This window comes from Gigantopelta aegis, chromosome 3 (genome assembly GCF_016097555.1).
Source record: "Gigantopelta aegis isolate Gae_Host chromosome 3, Gae_host_genome, whole genome shotgun sequence".
NCBI lineage: Eukaryota > Metazoa > Mollusca > Gastropoda > Neomphalida > Peltospiridae > Gigantopelta > Gigantopelta aegis.
In genome coordinates, this window is record NC_054701.1 from 74,041,575 (window position 1) to 74,064,152 (window position 22,578).

The 22,578-nt window shown below is 34.4% G+C and overlaps 1 protein-coding gene across 1 annotated transcript in view; it reads right to left on the minus strand.

Annotated features, from left to right (window-relative positions):
• Positions 1 to 6,125: 6,125 nt before the first annotated feature.
• Positions 6,126 to 22,578, minus strand: part of LOC121392498 (rho guanine nucleotide exchange factor 3-like) — a 37,368-nt gene continuing 20,915 nt past the window's right edge. Inside the window, exons 5-15 of the mRNA XM_041523690.1 lie at positions 22,150 to 22,323; positions 16,514 to 16,576; positions 16,028 to 16,124; positions 13,650 to 13,726; positions 11,365 to 11,521; positions 10,395 to 10,453; positions 9,884 to 9,925; positions 9,223 to 9,324; positions 8,845 to 8,913; positions 7,862 to 8,045; positions 6,126 to 7,375 (exon numbers count right to left, since the gene is read on the minus strand). Coding sequence (XP_041379624.1) covers positions 7,209 to 7,375; positions 7,862 to 8,045; positions 8,845 to 8,913; positions 9,223 to 9,324; positions 9,884 to 9,925; positions 10,395 to 10,453; positions 11,365 to 11,521; positions 13,650 to 13,726; positions 16,028 to 16,124; positions 16,514 to 16,576; positions 22,150 to 22,323 — 1,191 coding nt within the window. The 3' untranslated portion in view covers positions 6,126 to 7,208. The remainder of the gene's footprint in view (positions 7,376 to 7,861; positions 8,046 to 8,844; positions 8,914 to 9,222; positions 9,325 to 9,883; positions 9,926 to 10,394; positions 10,454 to 11,364; positions 11,522 to 13,649; positions 13,727 to 16,027; positions 16,125 to 16,513; positions 16,577 to 22,149; positions 22,324 to 22,578) is intronic.

The window sequence follows — 22,578 nt, forward strand, 5'->3', positions numbered from 1 at the left end:
ACCAGACCGTACGGAACCGCCTACGTGAGGTAGGAATTCGTGCCAGACGTCCAGTTCGAGGTGTCATCTTAACACCACAACACCGTCGACTCGACTGCAGTGGTGCCAGATTCATCGACAATGGCCTCATCTGCGATGGAGACAGGTGTGGTTCAGTGACGAGTCCCGATTTCTGCTCCGACGTCATGATGGAAGATGTCGCGTGTATAGGCGTCGTGGTGAACGTTATGCGGCAAACTGCGTGCAGGAAGTGGACAGATTCGGCGGGGGTAGTGTCATGGTGTGGGCAGCCATCTCACACACTGGCAGAACTGACCTGGTCCACGTGCAGGGCAACCTGAATGCACAGGGCTACATTGACCAGATCCTCCGGCCACACATCGTTCCAGTTATGGCCAACGCCAACGCAGTGTTCCAACATGACAACGCCAGGCCTCACACAGCACGTCTCACAACGGCTTTCCTACAGAACAACAACATTAATGGTCTTCCTTGGCCATCGATATCACCGGATTTGAACCCAAATGAGCATCTATGGGACGAGTTGGACTGACGCCTCCGACAGCGACAACCACAGCCCCAGACCCTGCCCGAGCTGGCAGCAGCCTTGCAGGCCGAGTGGGCCACCATCCCCCGGGACGTCATCCGTACTCTGGTTGCTTCAATGGGCAGGCGGTGCCAGGCAGTTGTCAACACACGCGGAGGCCACACCCGGTATTGACTCCAGATGACCTTGACCTTGGTGGTGTGTCCTATCACTTACTCACAATGGACTAGAGTGAATTGTGAACAATCCTGCAACATTTGGTAATTATCGGACTCACCATTCAATAATTAAATCAATTCTCCAAATGTTACGACAATGTGGTTTTGCGTTTCTTCTTTTGAAGAGTATATATAAGAGACCAGGGTGCAATATTTCAAAATGTTGGGTAATCGAAACTTGGTTCACGTGATTTTCACTCAAGTAACCGATTGTTTGATTTCACAAATTATATTTGCATAGGGAATAAAATTCTGATGATCTTGAAGTTTGTCATTTTTCACGAAAACAATTGGCAGTTCATGTGAATTTATAAAGTTGCATAACCATCACATGAACTGAACAGTTTGTGTGAAATATTGTGCCCTGGAAACAGAATGCTTTTCTCATATCTGTTACATAACATTTAGCTTTACTTGTTTAAAAACATCAAACTCACTTTTATGTGTTAAGATAGGTCTTAAAACTCGTAAAATAATGACATCCAACAGCCACTAAGTAGTATACTCTATTTATCTTATATTTCTTGAAAAAACAAATGACGCAAGAACCCAAAACAATCTAGTACTGCGAGAGCGAAGGAAAAATTACTTTAACAAAGCATGAGAGCTTCAACTGATTATATATGGATGCTAATGATAAACTATTTGAATAATAAATAATGAATAAAATTTGTATTTTGCCATACAGGTTTGGATTACTGGAACACCCTGTATTTTGGCTTGTTACGGTAGTTTACATACAATGGAATATGCTAACTACATTTTAACAGCCCTCTAATGGTACTACAACTACATGTTTACTGACATCTAAAAGAAACATTACATATATAAATATTGTTGCTATTTGAAAAGAACCAATTTAGAAACCGCCTTACAAACTCTTTGCATGTATTACAGTGCATTGTGACATTTATATGTTTGTTGGTTTTCTATAATACAATTTCAAGCCTTGTAAAGTGTTTTTTGAACACCAGTATCTTCATACACACTAATATCTACATAATCTAACTAACACATATACATTTTCTGTGAGTTCCTAAACAAGTGAGCAAAAGAAAACAACTTACTAGCATAGTACCGAAAATATTATGCATAAACAAGCAAAGTAGTTTTTAATTCAATACAATAAATATAATATGATTGCCTATATCATTAATGATCAAATACAAATACAAGAATTTGGTGTAAGTGTTGCATAGTATGAGCCTGAATACAAATACAATATCTATCGGAATACAATGCTTATCAGCATTAAACAAATACAACATTCTAATAATAAAATTTCTATCTATCAGAATGTAGATAATAAGGTTTATAATAATTGAAATATGTGGTCTTCAATCACAATGAAAACCTAATAATAAACAAAAATGATTATATGGACTAGTATTAAAATGTAGACTAAACTGCTTATTTTAAACTATTTACAAATAAATGGCACTTTAAAAAGTTTGAAAGGAAATGTGGAATGCCAAGTGAAGGATGATACAAAGAGATCTACTAGAGTAATGTCGGTTACATTTAAAAAGTTGATAAAAGATATTCTAGAGCAATGTGAGATAGATTGAAAAGGACATTAAAGAGGGATTTAGTAAGGCAATGTGAGAAAGATTGAAAAGGACATTAAAGAGGTATCTAGTAGAGCAATGAGAGAAAGATTGAAAAGGACATTAAAGAGGTATCTAGTAGGGCAATGAGAGAGAGATTGAAAAGGACATTAAAGAGGGATCTAGTAAGGCAATGTGAGAAAGATTGAAAAGGACATTAAAGAGGTATCTAGTAGAGCAATGAGAGATAGATTGAAAAGGACATTAAAGAGGTATCTAGTAGGGCAATGAGAGATAGATTGAAAAGGACATTAAAGAGGTATCTAGTAGGGCAATGTGAGATAGATTGAAAAGGACATTAAAGAGGTATCTAGTAGGGCAATGAGAGATAGATTGAAAAGGAACAATAAAGAGGTATGTAGTAGAGCAATGTCAGATAAATTTTAAAAAAGGACATTAAGGAGGTATCTAGTAGATTGAACAGGGCAATAAAGAGGTACCTAGTAGAGCAAGGTATGATTGAAAATAATGATAACAAAGATATCTAGTAGAGCAATGTGATAGATAAAATTAATATCTAGTAAGGCAATGTTAAACAGACTGAGCACTAATGAGCTGTTACGTCTACAAGTACAACAAACAACATTTCAAATAATTGCACTTTAACCCAGTCCAATCACCAAAACATACACGTACATAAATGTTCACCAAATTGTTAAATATACATTGTAAACTGATGGCGAGTTTGTTCTGTATTGTGATTGGTTAATTACATTCTTTTTCTGGGATCAAATTAAAATAACACCCGGAAAGCTAATGACATCATTAGAAAGTGATGTCATTAGCAAATGGAACAGGCCAAGTTGATGGTTCAAGGGTCTACAGTTAGTTCCGTAGAAAAACTATTCAGTTTACAATGGACATAACTATATGGAGGTTTTAGATTTGTGGGTGTTATTGCCTATTTGATGCCCGCAAATGTTTAATTTTTAACCTCAGGCTAACACCTTCGGTCAAACATATCATTTGCTGGATCAAATAGACACCTGCAAATCCAAAAACTTCATATGGTTATCTCCTAAATGAAATCGACTGAGAAATGGTATATTTAATGAGGTTTTATTTCTTGCTGTTGTTGTATTTTGTTTGTCTATACATTTTCAAAGATTACTAACCAAATTGCTTTTAAAAAGTAGCCAGCTTAAATTCTGTTTCAGTCTACTGGTCAGTGAGACTAAATTCAGGAATGTGTTAACAATTCTCTTTAGTGCAATTATCTGTACTTAAGAAAATGGACGCACCATGCATGCCATGATGTCTTGCAGTTAAAGTGCAATTTTATTTTTAAAAAACATTTCAAAATTGTCAAGAAACAGTATAAACCCTGTAGTTTACATACTAATACTGAAAGGAAAGTTGGCAATATAGAAATTGCAACACCAAATATCATGGCTTTTAACTGAACAAGCATTCTGAGCGTACAGACAGACAGACAGACAGACAGATGGAGACAAAACCTATAGTCGCCTCCAGTTGGATCAGTAGGGCACTAATAATAACAGTATATCGAGGCCACAATGCACCAACATTTCTACATTTTCAACTTGATACACAATTATTAAAATATATACTTTCCCAATTTTATGCTTGTACGGTTAAAAAAAAAAAGCCAGTTGGAATGTTCAAGAATGGACCCAACATCTTTTTAAAAAGCTGATTAAAAAATAAATCAAAATATCCTTTCTTAAATTTGCATGTCATATTATTAAAACTGTACAATGTAAAATAGCAAGTGTACTAGACCTCTGCATAAAATAACTTTGTGCTGTGAGTTAACGGTGGCTTATATGTCTTCTTACATACATATATCTTTATCTGATCACTGTTAACGGTGGCCTATATGTCTTCTTACATATATATATCTTTATCTGATCACTGTTAACGGTGGCCTATATGTCTTCTTACATACATATATCTTTATCTCATCACTGTTAACGGTGGCCTATATGTCTTCTTACATACATATATCTTTATCTGATCACTGTTAACGGTGGCCTATATGTCTTCTTACATACATATATCCTTATCTGATCACTGTTAACGGTGGCCTATATGTCTTCTTACATACATATATCTTTATCTCATCACTGTTAACGGTGGCCTATATGTCTTCTTACATACATATATCTTTATCTCATCACTGTTAATTGTGTTCTTTTTTAGTATTCAAAACTTTCTTAGAAACATAAAAAGCTCTAACTAGTTTTCAAAACTTTGTAACTAAATGAAAACAAATCTCAAATTAACACAAATACTATTTGCTATTTTGTAAGATAAGCTCTATTCAGTTTTCAAAAGTTTGTAACTAAATGAAAACAAATCTCAAATACTATTTGCTATTTTGTAAGATAAGCTCTATTTAGTTTTCAAAAGTTTGTAACTAAATGAAAACAAATCTCAAATACTATTTGCTATTTTGTAAGATGAGCTCTAACTATTTACCTGTAGTTTTCAAAAGTTTCTACATAACTGAAACATTCTTGTATCAACACAAATACTATTTGCCTATTTTCTAAAATGAGCTCTAATTCTAGTTGCATCTTACCAGTGTATTTTATTTATTATTGTAAGCCCTATCCACCTGGGGCTAAATCACTAAACTCTCGCAACTTTGCAATCTCACAGTGCAATGCTAAAAGACTTGTTGTCTAACAGAGCCCAGGAGACCTTTGTGAATTAGGCCCAAGAGCTATATGTACAATATTACCAGAAATTTGTACGAAAAAAATGATACCTATTTAATCTGTGAAATGTTCAGGAGAGTGAGTGCTTAAGTTGCCGGACTGAATATTAGGTCTTCACAGACGACCGGACGACTGTAAAATTTTAGTGCTGTGAACATGATTAGCATTGCAAAGATAAACAGCTCCAGTTACATACAAAGAAACATATATATGTAATCATTAATTCACATGTGAATTACAAATAATATCAAATGCACCATGCTGCCTGAAACCATTAACAAACATTAACAATACAATGTCATAAAAAAAAAATTACAGCAGAAACCCAGCATGCTCCATGTGATATGAACTGCCAACACCACCATGGTATCTGTGTTTCCACAAGTCTGTAACATTAGTTACAGCATATAAGCATGATATGTTCATTCGGAAGTCTTGAACGCAACAGAAATTCATAGGTTTATTAGTACCATAGAAACTGGGACATATGGGATCTGAGGTTCAAATTTTAAAAATCCACAAACACTACTGCTGCATATCATAAACTATTGCTCTTGTGAAAAACAATTGATAACTTAAAACTATACAAAAAAATTCACAAAACAATAATAGTTTAATTAATTTACACAACTGCATTTTTTTTCAAAACTATAATAAAATCATAGTTATTTCATTATGTATTACCTTCCCACCACCAAAATGTTAGCTCTAGTAATTATTTGTGTGTGTTTGGGGTGAGGAGTCCAATGAAGTACATTACATAAATGTTATTATTACCCCAGCAGGCACTGATAACGGGGAAAATAAAAATCATAATTTCTCACTTGAGAAATTATCATGCATTGGTTTAACGTACACTACTATTGGACGATTTGACGCCAACAAACCAATCACCTTGTCGGTACTAAATATGACGTCACCACAATTTGGCAAAGCACACACAATGACGTCACGCAGTTTAAAGCATTTGCGTTTACGTCTTTCTGGTTTCAGTCTTAAACTTGTAATACAATGGTAGTTTAATGCATTTCATATAGCTGGGGTAATAAATAGAATAACAAACTCGGTACCAGTTATTATCAAATTTATGTCCCTCATGAAATAATTTTCACTCAGGACAAAATTTGATAACTGGTAACTCGTTTATTATCCTCTATTTAAAAACTCCTACATCTGTGGTTTTTATGGTATCTAATGTTGTACTGATAAACCAAGAATTACCTGCTAACTTCATTCTACATGTTGGGAGTGTTCCTTCCAACAACAAGTATACATTGATATCCAATGTAAAATAAGCAACAACGTAAAAATAATAAACACATTCTTTGTTGCAATCTCTTACGGCTAATTTACACAAGATTTTTTAACCAGAGTTTAGTGTCTACATGGTGAAAAATGCAGAGATAAATTATAGAGCTAAAAGTTAACTCCACTGTAGAGGTTGCAGTGTTTGTTTATTTACTTCTGCTTCTGAAAGCATGATAAAATCTAAACTAAATACTGATGATAAGGGAAGTAAATCAAATTGGACTACATATGAATATAAATTGTGTTTTTGATATGGTTTTAACTATTTTCGAAGACAGTTTCACCCAACACATCATCAAGCACTATTAAAATTCAATGGTGTCACAGGTCAGACACACTAACCCGCAATTACTGCCCATGTCGATGCAGTTACAGAAAATGTTTTACATAATGATCAACACAGAAGACACAGTGTTTCAGATAGCTGCAAGTTGTAGGTCACTTTGCACATGTAAGTACCGGAGAACTGTCCACCTCCAATAACAACTGCTTTTCAGTTTTGTATCACTTGAATAACACAAACACTGGTTACTAGTTATCAAATATATAGCATAGTACCTCCAGTGTATGTTTCGCCACCCGTCTAAATCACAATCCTACTGGGACAGAAGTGACTACTTGCATTGTCTATGGATACATCAAAGAGGTAAAGACTTCACTACAGGCAGTTCGTGTGACAATGGATAAATGCTTGGCCACTGATTGCACACTGTCTATTTCGTTGGACTATAATAATGCTGAAGGAGACTGAACTACACAGATACTTGTATTGGTGACAACCACCGACCGTCAGGTGACCACTGCTAGTGATTGGACTGCGATGGTCGTCAAGCATGGACAGCTATCACGCAGCTCTCTTGTCCGAGTGTGAGTGTGACACCACGGGAATGACCTCTGTGACCTGACGTAAACACTGCAGCCACTGTCGCTTGTCGTGCTCATCGTTGGCTATCAAGGTGTGCGCCTGGCCCTTGATGGAGTCCTTGAACGATACCCTGAACACATTTTTGCCTGCAAGATAAAATAGATATTCAGTTACATTTTAGGCCTCTAGGAAGTAAAAGTAGGAGTAATACATATATTTATGTATGTAACCCATTTTATTATAACATAGCCGATTGACATCCTAAATTTAAAACAAGAACAAAAGATGGATTATGCAAAATTAGTTTGGTGAAAGTGGCAGGTAAGCAAAACTACCATTCTTACAATTTTCAGAAGCTTGCATTTAAAAAACTGCAACGCAGGATAGCCAGCTATAGTTTTGAGAGGTCACATAAAAGATATGAAATTAATAATCAAGTTTTATGTAGCATGCAAGGGTTTTAAATAATGTCCGTTTCTTCATACAGATATTCTGTTCTTGCCTGGTGAGACAAGGGCAGTGATTTTAATGCAAAAGTTGATGCCACTGCCACCATCGGAAGAGTAATACCTACATCTCGCCTTTTTACTTCATAAAGGCAAGGCAAAACAGTAGACGAAAAAGGTCATTACTTGTTTGTGACTGACTGAAAGCGTTTCTGAATGATCCCATTTTGATTTCGGCATCTAAGAGGTCCTCGGCAACGAGCTCACTGACTGGGATGGGTTGTCGATACACCTGGTAGCTGCGATTCCCGTTATGACTGGACAGCCGCGTCACCACAACAATCTTGTCGAACAGAAACACATGCAGCTTCTAAAACAAAAACAAATTGTCATTGTTCTCATTATTACAGATGTACTGAGATGAACATTCATAGACGCCACGATAAATCAATGAGTTTCAATGACCTCGGACATACACATGCATTTAGATGAAAAGGACTAATATACTGATGGAAAGAAATAAAGGATCACACAGATAGCAACAAGAAATAATGACTGCATGAAAAATCAATTCATATTGTCCGAAGTTGACTGGGAACATATAGGCAGCACATTTAACACTACAGACATTCAATACCACATTACAACTTGGTTTGAAATACAGACATGACTACACTAGTAGTGAATTAAATTTGGTCTACAAATTGATGTGTTCCCTTATTTCTTTCCATCAGTATAGTTTGAAACAAATGGAGCTAAATATAAAAATTCATACAATTGTAAAAGTATGGAAAAGTAATAACAAAAATAAGAATAGTAATATCTCTAACGTGGGATTAGACAGGGTAAGCAAAATTGAATATGCATATTTTAAATATGCAATTTTACAGATAAAAAGACAGTGCTTTTTGTTTAGCATGCTCAAACAGAATCTACACACAGAACAGGTGCAACATTTTCCACTTTCTTTAACCACCATGATTTTGACTTGTAAAATTATTTTAATTATGATGAATGCTTCTACAACTTGGTAATTATAGTTTGAAAACGGTACCAAACAAGGAATCTATTTTAAAATGTCTAAACACCAGAGGATGTCGTCATAATCTTAAGAGCAACCCATTCCATTTTCACCTGTCACAGGTAAGACAATAAAAATGTTTACTCACACTTCCTTTGTTGTTCTTCAGAACACCACTACAAATGAGACTTGTGGAATCATCCAAGTCATCATGATTCTGAAAAAACAATTAAACATACTTTCATTAATAATCAAAAAGCAATGACAAATAATCGCAGGTGGAACTTTGCATACACAGTTCCAAGATTACAAATATCTTAATGTATGTTCATACAGTGAAAAGCAAATAAATTAATTTTTAACTTTTAACTTTCTATAAAGGTATTTAAATTGTTCAAATGTATGTTTATTCAGGAATATTTCAGGGAGGCAATTTTTACCAACTCTGCTAACATGCTATATTTAAATTTTAACAGTGTTCCCAAATTACACAATTATTCTTACATATCACAAAAACATCACATACCTGATCATCATACAGGAATGTTATTCTTGCTCGGTAGTATCGACATTTTGCTTCTCCAGTTCTCTTGTCCGCCTGGGCTACAAGATGCTCTGCAACTAGGATCTGTAAATTATTAAACATTAAAATGTAGCTGAATGGCAACTAGAAATGCATCCATGCGACAACTGACTTTCTGAAACTAGAAAGATAACACTTAGTGTAATGCTATTTATCACGGCTAGCTCTTGCCAAATTATCTATCAAACTTCTAAAATGGCACAAACCCATTTATTTTCTTTACAAATATCAATTATTTCATGAAATTATTTTGCCAAATTAAAATAAAATTTACAATTGGCGAATTTGGCAAGTGCCAGAGCAAGCCCTGCTACTCAAAACATCACATGATGGCAGACAGATGTAATACAAGACTTTAGATTACACCAAAGTCGAGGTGATAAATGCTTTGTTCAAAATAAGTATGCCCAAAATAAGTATCAAAGGCTGTAATCCCTTGCTGCTAATGGGAAAATGTAGAAGGTATCAAACATTTAACATTCAGTAGTAGATGATTTATCACTCTAGTGGTGTCGTTAAACAAACCAAACTTTTTGTCTTTCAATTATTGATTAAACATGTTTTCACTAAAATACAATTTGTCAAAAGTGTTAATGATACTTACAGCTTCTTCTAAATAAGCTGCATCCTCATGAGTTTTACTTGTCTGTGAAAAAAGAAAAATAGTATTGCAATTTAGCTGAAACAAAATTTTAAAATCAATTCAACATAACAATTTTAACTCAGTCCACATTAAAACACTAACTTACATGTATTATGCTTTAAATTTATAATGGAAAGCTGTACTAATGCTACAAAGTGGAAGTACTGTATTAGTAAAGAGCATCTTCTAGCCCACAGTTAATCATCTCATAGACGACATACAGCTTGCCAAGGACTTGACTTAACTGATTGAAATGAAAGATAATACCTCATTTGCAACATAATTTTATTTATCAATGTAGTTTTTAAAAGATTGTTTGAGCTGAACATCAGTCAAGACATTCAGTGTTAGACAATATCATGAAATAACTGCCAAGCATTTCAGAAAAGTTTTTTAAAATTGGATTAAGTCAATCCCATATAGAATAAACTTGTGTAAATATGATTATTAAAAATATACTAGAAAGTCTTACATATTTCAAGATGTTCTTGATTAACAGTGGGTACTTCACAAACCGTCCTCGTGCACCATCTACAATACACATTTTATACAAGTGATATAACACATCTGATATTTATCAAAATATAACAATTATATATTATCTAACATTTGTGAAAGAAATGCATATTGTATTTCTTGCTCTGGCTCTGTATTAAAGGGGCAGGACGTAGCTCAGTGGTAAAGCCTTTGCATGATGCGCAGTTGGTCTGGGATCAATCCCCGTCAGTGGACCCATTTAGCTATTTCTCACTCCACCCAGTGCACCACAACTGGTATATCAAAGGTCGTGGTATGTACTGTCCTGTCTGTGGGATAGTGCATATAAAAGATCCCTTGTTACTAATGGAAAACTGTAGCGGGATTCCTTTCTAAGACTATGTCAAAATTACCAGATGTTTGACATCCAATAGCCGATGATTAATAAATTAATGTGCTCTAGATGTGTTATTAAACAAAATAAACTTCTTTTTTTTTTTCTTTTTTACTGTATTAAAGCTTTTTAAAAATAATTATTCACACAAAGTAGCACACATATAATAAAAACACACACAATTCAAACCATAAAATACCAGACAAATTAGGTCAATTTGATTGCAAATATATTTGAAATTTCAAACAACCAAAGATAAGAAAACTGCTACACAAGAAATAGAATTCAAACTTTTGAGATGAAAGAATGTCAAAGATAATGCATTTGTGTCTTCTCTCTCCCCCCCCCCCCCCCCCCCAGTCAACTCAAATGTATTTGATTTTTAAGATATTTAAAATTAAACACCAAAAATAAGAATACTTTTTTTTTTTTTCATGAAATTAAACGTTACAATGACTTCCCTGGTCATTTCGTATCAAGAATTTAGAGATATAAAACTGCAGAAGAGAATAATGATTTAAAAACATCACTATCTGGGCATCCTTCTAAATTCACTGCCGGTCATTCTTACCCAAGAGACTCCACAAGTCGAGTTTTCTGCTGAAGGGAGATTCTTGGCAACGCTCCAAAAAGTCATCAACAGCTGGGTCACATTTCTTCTCATCCAGCAAGGCTTTTCCAAACACCTGGTTTGCACAAAACGAGACGTAGTCTTCCAGCTTTGGAATCTAGAAATTAAGAAAACATTAAATAACTTACTGCTGCCAAGACATTCATTGAATATGTTCACAAGTAAATGGCCACATATGCATAAAGATATTTTTGATATACCCAAATTAACTTTTCTTGAAACATCATGTTTGTTACCACCTTTAAGAAGTTTGTTTTGTTTAACAACACCACTGGAGCACATTGATTAATTAATCATCGACTATTGGATGTCAAATATTTGGTAATTCTGACTCGACCTGCTACATATTTTCTCATGCAGCAAGGGATCTTTTATATGTTATCACCTTTAAAGGTACCATACTAAGTTTGCATCCATTGTAAGATGTTTCTGACTAACAGGACCTTGTTGATGACAATTATTACAAACTAAATACATTTCATGTGTACAATATCAGTATCTGTATAAACACAGTGTTTGTTGTCGTCATAATGTTTGAAGGAGCCAAAACCGGATTTTACTTCCCAATAATTTTGTACATAAAAATATATATATATATTACGAAGTAAAATTAAAAATGACTGCTACAAATATTAGCACACAACCACAGACATTGGATATACAGCGATTGGTATTCTGAACAAGAAAATGTATTTAATATGTAATTTTAGTTGTCTACGAAGATTGGTAGTCCAGGGTTTTATTTGTAAAATTTGACTTGACACCCATGGCTTTGAAATTGGGAATTTTAGCGTCGTTTTACTAAAAATGGGGAATTTTCAGTTTCAATCAAAAACATCTTATTAAGCCAAGTTAGAATTAAAAAAGTAATCATATATATATGTATATGTATATGTATGTATGTATGTGTGTGTGTGTATATATATATATATATATATATATATATATATATATATACACACACACATACATACACACATACATACATACATACATACATACATACATACATACATACATACATACATACATACATACATACATACATACATACATACATACATACATATACATACACATGTACTTGAGTTTATCAAATAAATATATCTATTGTGCATTACAAAATGTTATTGGGGAGGATAGGTTTGTCAAGTGAATGAGATTTACGTTCAGACTGGGAATTTTTTTACTCCAAAATTGGGAATAAAAATGGTGTAGAATGGTGGGGAATGGTGGGGAATGGTGCCCATTATCGGAGTCTAGAAACATAGATGATAAAACCCTGTAGTCAGAAAAACATTTGACAATGGTTGTAAACTCAGGACAGTCCCTGTAAATAGTTCCTTATTAGGAAACATTCAAAATATTAATTACTACACATGTTGTATCTCTGTGTAGGAACACAGCCCAACTGATATTAATTACTACACATGTTGTATCTCTGTGTAGGAACACAGCCCAACTGATAATTAATTACTACACATGTTGTATCTCTGTGTAGGAACACAGCCCAACTGATATTAATTACTACACATGTTGTATCTCTGTGTAGGAACACAGCCCAACTGATATTAATTACTACACATGTTGTATCTCTGTGTAGGAACACAGCCCAACTGATATTAATTACTACACATGTTGTATCTCTGTGTAGGAACACAGCCCAACTGATAATTAATTACTACACATGTTGTATCTCTGTGTAGGAACACAGCCCAACTGATATTAATTACTACACATGTTGTATCTCTGTGTAGGAACACAGCCCAACTGATAATTAAATGGAGAAAAAACATACATATACACTTGCTTGACATTTGGATTGTGTTCTGGAATTTTTTGTGCAAAAGATAAACCACTTGCACTGACCAGTGATCCATAACTGGTTCAACAAAAGCCATGGTTTGTGCTATCCTGCCTGTGGGAAGCGCAAATAAAAGATCCCTTGCTGCCTGTCGTAAAAAGAGTAGCCTATGTGGCGACAGCGGGTTTCCTCTAAAAACAGTGTCAAAAATGACCATATGTTTGACGTCCAATAGCCGATGATAAGATAAAAAATCAATGTGCTCTAGTGGCGTCGTTAAATAAAACAAACTTTACTTTTTTAACTTTTGTGCAAAAGAAAACAGCATCACAGAACCAAAGGTAGCCCAAAACACACTGGTGTTAATAATATCCATTAATAATAATAACATGTTTGAATGAAGTTTAAATCAAAGACTCACCCACTCCAAGACTTGCCTCCCAATACCGTGAGTTGTTCCATCTGGCTGCCTTTGGAATTGCAGTTGTAAAACTAGATCTGAAAAATTCACATTAAACAAGGTTACAAATTTGGTGTCAGTTTAAAAATAATTTTGAAATAACAAACATAAATTATATAATGCAGATGCTGGGCATCACTTTTATGTATGGCTGTAAACAAAGTTATAGTCCGTCAGATGTTGGGCATCACTTTCATGTATGACTGTAAAGAAAGTTATAGTCCATCCCATCCTCCTATACAAATGTTTTTTTGTAAATAATTTCAGGTTTGTTCAACGTAAAAAGAAAAGTAAAAGTGTTTTGGAAATACAAAAAAAAACTAAACTATTCTGTGTCCAATTTAGAAAACAATCGGCTCAGAAATAAATAACTTGCAGTAAATTCCATAGCATGAAAAAAGGTGTTCACCGTGGGACGGACTGTAAATGCTTATTCTATAATTTAGTATTTAAATTCCACTAGTACACTCCCCCACACACCCACCCACCCAATCTTATTATCTTCAGCTATTGCTAATCATTCACATCAAATATTAAGATTGTCACCACCATTCACTTTTGCACACGTCAGAATATATCGTCAAAAATAGTATAATATTGCAGAGGCTTACATGGCTGGTATTTCTAGGAAGCAGTGGCTTGGTAATTAACATGCAAAAAATCAATATAGGTTGACCACAAAATTATCTACCCTTAAGCCATATTGAAAAATGTACCGTAGCGGGTTTCCTCTAAAACTACAAGTAAAAATATTACCAATGTCTGATATCTAATAGCTCATGAATAATAAATCAATATATGCTCTAGCCGCGTCGTTAAATTGTTTTTTACCCTTAAGCTAGAGAACCTACTCATTTTGCTATTATATAAATGGCAGCATACAACATAAAAAATTAAAAGTAATTTCAAACCAATGAATTATTTAAATATTATACGAGTCACCCTACTTGTAATTATCAAAGAACAAAAAAGAAAAAGAAAGTTTGTTTTGTTTAACGATACCACTAAAGCACATTGATTAATTAATTATCAGCTACTGGATGTCAAACATTTGGTAACTCTGACTTGTAGTCATCAGAGGAAATCTGCTACAGTTTTCCTAATGCAGGGATCTTTTATATGTATTTTTGCACAGACACAAAAGCACATACGACAGCCTTTGACCAGTTGTGGTTTACTGGTTGGAATGAGAAAAAACAATCTATTGAATGGATCCACCGAGGTGGTTCGATCTTGCTACGTAAGCATCTCATCCAAGCACTCAACCAAGATAAATCCCACCCCCTCATCAAAGAAAGATTTGAAAAGGCATGGTATTTTACTTTTGTTTTTTGTTTTTAATGAAAAGCTATCATTTCCTACACTGGACTATATTTAAGCTGCTGCACAAAGTAATGACATGGTGAATGGTGGTATGGTGCTTTAACATTACATTCCACATGTACTAACCATAATGAATCAAACATCGGACAAAACTTTAACAAGTTTATCAATAAGATAAAAAGACTGGCCTTGGTGGTGTCATGGTTAAGCCATCGAACATAAGGCTGGTAGGTACAGGGTTCGCAAGTTTTAACGACTCAATGTAAGACCACTACACCCTCTTCTCTCTCACTAACCACTAACCTACTGTCAAGGACAGACAGCCCAGATAGCTGAGGTGTGCGTGCCCAGGACAGTATGCTTGAACCTTAATTGGATATAAGCAAGAAAATAAGTTAAAGAAAGAAAGAAAGTAATGACACTAAATACTATTGGACAATTTGACGCTCACAAACCAATGACCTTGTGGGTACTAAATATGACGTCATCACGATTTGGCAAACACACAAAACGACGTCATGTAGTTTAAAGAGTTTGCATTTATGGCTCTCTATCTTTGGTGTTAAATTTATAACAAAATGTCATTTTAATGCAACAATTCCTTATAGATTTTGTAGCAGAAAAAAGAACACTTTTTTTTTTTTTTAATTATTTATGAATGCGATTAAATTATAAAGTTATAGCAATTCTCAGAAAAGTGTGCAGTGGTTTACATCGTTTCTATACAGGTTGGCCTTTGATGCATGTGCGTCGAAAATAAAGGCTTCTAGAGAAAAAGTAGCTGAGGTAATAAATAGAATAACAAACTCGGTACCAGTTATTATCAAATTTATGTCCCTCGTGAAATAATTATTTCACTCAGGATATAAATTTGATAATAACTGGTAACTCGTTTATTATCCTCTATATATTACATCTATTTTTAAACAAAAAGAAAAGAAGTCATTTCAGTTCTTAATTTTTAATTTTACTTGTTAATTTAATAAATTGAAAAACATATTAAGCATCCCGCTTACCTTCATGTACTGGTATCAATGAGCTGATTGGCCCAAAAATCTGCATTAGCTCCCCTTCCGACATGAGTTGTAGCTTCCTCATGGAGTTGTGATATGTCTAAAACAGAACAACACATCACAATACTAGAATCGTGATAACACAAACAATATCAATATATGGGTGGGTTTTTTTTATGTACCTTGACCTGTCATAAAACAATGTTTCAACAGCCAAAAATATTTTACACAGCCTAATATAGTTAATAACTAGACTTTCTTTTTTCTTCATTATGAGATGGACATACGTGTATCAGTTTCTACTGTTTAGGTTACAATACCAATCTGAAAATTAAATTTCAGAAATAAAAGCCTATTTTTAATGAATAGAAAACAACCTCAGTGTGTGGTATTCAATACATGTACATGTATGGCTATAGCACCGTATAAACAGCTAGAAACACTAAATAAAAATATATAATTCAAATTAATATAGAGTATATTACTTACATTTTGGACATTATTTAAATCTTCAATTAGGTCTACTTCCCCTTGATACAATTCGAAGATGGCCTTAAAAAACAAAACAAAAAACACATGAAATATTAAACAACTTTAGAAAAAATTATTACAGTACTTAAATGTACAAGTATATGTTTATGTCTATCATGTCTACACAAACGTTATTTTTATTTGGGATGTAATAAAAATTGATTTTCAGGTTTCTGTAATCAGTGTAATGATGTGTAATTTAGAATTTTTTTTTTTTTAAATTGGCTTTTCTTTAGGAATCATAAAAATGATGTAATAGCGATACTGGTGTTGGGAATTGGTTGAAATTTCAGTACTGATTATCAGCTAACTAAATCATATCAAAATGTTATGCTCAGATATACAGGTCTTATCTTGTTGGCTTGTAAACAAACAACACAGCAATAACACAGCAACAGCAATTAGCCAGTGCACCATGACTGGTATATCAAAGGCTGTGGTATGTGCTAGCCTGTCTGTGGGATGGTGGATATAAAAGATCCTTTGTTGCATTAGAAAAATGTAGCAGGTTTCCTCTGATGAATACGTATCAGAATTACCAAATGTTTGACATCCAATAGCCAATGATTAATTAATCAATGTGCTCTAGTGGTGTCATTAAACAAAAACAAACTTTTTAGCAACAGCAACAACAAAAATTAACCGGGTTAATAATGCAAAATATTAAATTGGTTTATGATTTTGACATAATGGGTAATTAAGCTGTAGGATGAAGCAAATTAAAAAAAAAAAAAAATTGATGGCATGCATGTTTATGTAAAATACATGCTAATATGCTGGTCTAAAATTCCATTCTTTTTATTATTTATTTTACAAAACTTATAAACTGCAAGGCGCAAAATTTTACTTTTGTGGAATGGGAATTAAGCAATCTCTGCTTTTGACATATTTGTCTGAAAAGTAAATGGTAGAAATTGAGAAGCAGTACTAAACCACTTGTACGGACATAAAACTATATTCTAATTTTATGTAGATTTCATTAAACTAGCAATCTTTTAATTCTAATTTAATTTTGGTTGTCCTAATCAGAATTTTTGTACAGTGAAATATATCTAAACTGGATCATGCTGGGGACCTAATATTTATCCAATTAAGACAAGATCAGGTATTTAGTGTGTCACGTTTTAGAATTTAAAAAATTCGAGACCGTGAAACTTGGGCGGTTTTGACAGGAGTCCAGGTTATTGAGGGTCCGATTTAAACAGGTTTCACTGTACAATGTTTAAAATGGAAAGCAAAAGCTGCTTGTGAAACTGATTATCAGAAAGCATATTGCGTCTTTCGAGTGGCAACTGTCTCTTCGTCCCAGTCAATCGTGATCTTTGATACTAAACTAATATAAATGATCCACCTCAGCCCAAACACACCCCTAATGCTACTGTATATGCTTACTGACCAAACTCAACAACCTGATATATACAGTCTATAAATTAATCAACCTAAACCTGCCAGACGAATGATAAATCCGTCAATGAAAAGTAATTAATACAAGGTGTGTCATAAAACCGCCCAGCGCACATGCTACCTGCCTGACATATAAAGGTCAAGTACAAGTCTTATTATGTGGCCATGGATTATCCCACATCAATCTGGCCTGAAGGACACAGAAACCACAGACAATAGCTGCCAAAGTTACTTGCATCATCTACCATGGCTTAACAGATTACAATTCATCACAAAATTACTTTCCCACACCAAGAAAAGAAAAAAAACTTCATCTTACAAAGATTAAACAAACAATTGAAAAATAAGACAAAAGTGTATACATGTGTGTGTGTGTGTGTGTGTGTGTGTGTGTGTGTGTGTGTGTGTGTGTGTGTATATATATATATATATATATATATATATACATATATACATAAAAAGTAAACAACAGAAAGGTGCTTTAGGGTGTATATTACTATCAAATCAAATCCCATAGATGACAATAGACAAAGATGAAATAAAAATGACAAAGATAAAACAAAAATAAGACAAAAGTGTATACATGTGTATATACATATATATATCCACATATATACATGTATATAAAAAGTCAACAACAGAAAGGTGCTTTCGGGTGTATACTATCAAATCAAATCCTATAGACGACAATAGTAATATATGTGGCTAAAACTCCTACCTGCAGCATATCAATTGACATAAATGCCAGAGATATAAATACTACCACCCCTCACCCTTAAAGCTAATCAGAAAAAATTGGGGGTCAGACTGCTCATTTCTGAGATAACGGGTAGCATCTATGACTACCCTAGTTCCTCACAAAATTCTAGTACTTTATTTTTACAGGTACCCCATACATGTTTCAAGCACAAGACTACTTGACACAGTGGTACTAGATGAAATAAAATTGCATAAATGTTTTGCCAAGATGAAAACTATTTTTTTTTTTACAACCAACACACTCACATTTATCACCAATCACAGGACTTGCGGTGTTCACTTCTCTATCAAAAATTGGGTGCACCTCAAACTTTGACACAGCCATAAGTTATTTGGTTTATTACTACCTTTAGGTGCAATGGCAGGCTTTCTGCCAGAAAATAATTTGAGGGTGCGCAATAAAACCAGACCATAAGTGCCCCCACTAAGTGTTATGGGTTTGAAATCTTTTGAAATTCAACGCTGCATTTCATGTACTTAGACAAATGTTAAACATGTTAAAAATTATAAAAATCTATCTATTAATTTCCAAGAGTTTAGGGTACATAATTTTATCTTTCATACCCTCTGGCAGAAACCCTGAATGGGCATGTAGGATCAATGCCCATTGTTGAATACATTGGCGTATATATTCCAATGCTATAAGTAAAAGATCAGGGTATGTACTGTCCTGTCTATGGAACTACTAAGTGAAAAGAAGACTTCAAGTATGTGTATATGTAAGCATGAACCACTAATGTTGATTAAACAAGTGCTGGGATGTCAATAAACAATTTCATTTCATTTTTTCAGGTATTACTGTGATAATCAACAACAAAAAAAGTTTGGTTTGTTTAACACCACCACTAGAGCACAATGAATGATTAATTATGGGCTACTGAATGTCAAACATATGGTCATTTTGACAGTCAGAGAGGTAACCCACATTTTTCCATTAGTGACAAGGGATCTTTTAGATGTACTTTCTAACAGACAGGATAGCACATACCACAGCCTTTGATATACCAGTTGTGGTGCACTGGCTGGAACGTTAATTGGCCAATGGGCCCACCGACAGGGATCATAAACCAACCGAGCATCCGGTGTGCGCTTTACCACTGGGTTACGTCCCACCCCATGTTAATCAACAAATTGTTATATAATAGTAAAACAAACAATACAATAAGCTAAATGTACATGCTTCTAGTTCAACATCAACATCACTGCAAAGGCAATACATTCAAGATCCATGTATATTTACAAATATATGTACATTTATGATAAAGCATTTTAATTGTTTGTGTAGTGATGAACAATATTTAACACAATAATTTTTATTAATGCTGTCTTCTTGTTGTTGTTGTAGTTTTGACGTCAATCAAACAATCAGGAAACACCATCAAGCATAATCATCCTCACTTTGCATACAGATGTACATCACAGTCTTGAAAACAATATGAGCACAAACCCATTTAACGGCTGTTAACACCAGTTCACTTGTCCTCCCTCTACCATAATCATTAACTGAGACCAGCTTCGATAATGTACACAGCTATCCTTGAAAACTAGATGAACAATGCAGAGTTGGAATCCCAAGTCAGTGAGCAATTGCTTTAAACAGACAATGAAGAGATATTCATCTTGCTTTGAAACACATCAAAGTGCGGACTGCAAATAAGCCCTGCGGGGATACAACACCTTAAACAATGACAACTCTTGAAGGCAATTACCCTTCATCAGTGTGCAGTGGGTAGAAACTGCAAACAAGCCTGGCATTTGATGGGTGTTGCTGGCTTTCACGGCATACGAATGGGAGGAAACTGAATACTGTACTAAATAATAAAAGCCAAGCCTGAAAACATCTCTTAGGAATTGTGTCAACACATTATTGCGAGACATGAGACCTTTTTCCAGTGCAAATTAATTTCCATACTCTTGATCCACACTTTGTTGATGAAATCAACACTCTGGAGAACAGTATTAAAAACACCAATCCCTATAGATAAACAAAGTACACACACTTTGCTACTGATAAAATCCCTTTTTTTTTTCTTCAGATTTTCATGGATTTACAATATTTGAAAATGATAAAAATCTTAATTTGTGTTATTTTAAATGGGATTAAAATTAATTATCATAACTTGCATAATCATTAATTAACATGCACCTCAAACCACACAAAATAACAATTTGCAATTTCTATGACTTTCAAGGATCTCCATGATCCATATGAACCATGAAAAAAAACAATTAACAAGTATTAAGAGAGTACTGCTAAAGCAATACATGTCCCCTACCAGACCCAACAAATTTCCAAGGGCTATAAATGGGTAAAAAAATAAAAATAATAATAAAATTAAAATTAAAAATTAAAAGAGTAAATTGCCATGAAAGTCAAACCTGATCTGTAATGGTACCTACATGGTAAAGTTACACAAAATTTCAACTCAATATCATGAGGTGTTCCATTATGGTTGCCTATAGATTTACACATTCAATCTATTCATCAATCAAGTTTAAAGAACTATTTTGCTCCTGTCTTCTGGTTGTAATGACCGAAAAAAAATCTCCATTGGTCAAGGCCATATGGCATTGACATCCAAGTTGCCAAATTTGAGGCCTGAAGACCAGTTTTTGATTGTAACTGATCATTGCAATATCACTACACAAAATACATATATGGGATTTCTTCCAGGATTTGTATTTTACCACGGCGGTGACTTGCTCAAGAAGAAGAAAATATAAAAATTTGACCCGTTCTTCTTGTGCCATTTATAGACAAGTGATTAAAATATGACATGCCCTTTATATGAAGTTCAATTGAGTAATCAGGGCTCACACTGGATGTGTCGTTTTGTTGCAGCCAATTTACAAAGCGGGGTGAGACGTAGCCCAGTGGTAAAGCTCTTGCTTGATGTGCGGTCAGTTTAGGATCGATCCCCGTCAGTGGGCCCATTAGGCTATTTCTTGTTCCAGCCAGTGCACAACGACTGGTACATCAAAGGCCGTGGTATGTGCTATCCTGTTTATGGGATGGTGCATATAAAAGTGCATAAAAAGAGTAGCTCATGAAGTGGCGACAGTGGGATTCCTCCCACAATATATGCATGGTTCTTAACCATAAGTCCAACGCCATATAACCGTAAATAAAATATGTTGAGTGCGTCATTTAATAATACATTTCCTTCTTTTTTTCTTTTTAAAAAAAAATATAAATTTAAATATAAATCATTCGGTCAACAATGTGTAAGTGTTTTTGGTTTGAGGGTTGCAGTGTATTCGACCCTTCCGAGTTCGACCCAACAAGATTTTACTGTATGTTGGGAATTTTAGTGCAGAAATGGGGAATTTTCAGTGCCACTTTATTTTGTGAAGGGGCCCCATGTTCAGACCCACAGAACGCCTGAATAAATTGCTGTATAAGCCCAAAACTACCTGCTGTAGCCACTTACTTCTTGTCTCTTGAGGTCCTTGCTGTTGAGACTGGGAAACGTCCCGCCGGTAGCCATCATATCGCTCCACGTGCGGGTGAGACGTCTCTTGGCCGGAGACGGTGTTGGAGCTTTGTACGGGGACAGGTTCTGGCGCAGACATGGTGTGTTAGGCACTTTGAAACTTGATGGTCGCTGTAAACAAAAGATAAAATTTACAAAATGGTGAACATATCAATCTGGTGTATATTAACTAAATGTCCTGAAAATGTCTTAAAAGTGTTTAGTCTACCATGCCTTGCCAAATTTCTAGGGAAAACACTAAACTTGTTAAAATATGTGCACTGGGATGAAAGTAAATTATGACAAACGTGAACGAACATAATATGGAGAAGAACACCCTGTGTATCTTTTGACCTGTCCAAACAGAATTATAAGCTAGTATTCCAA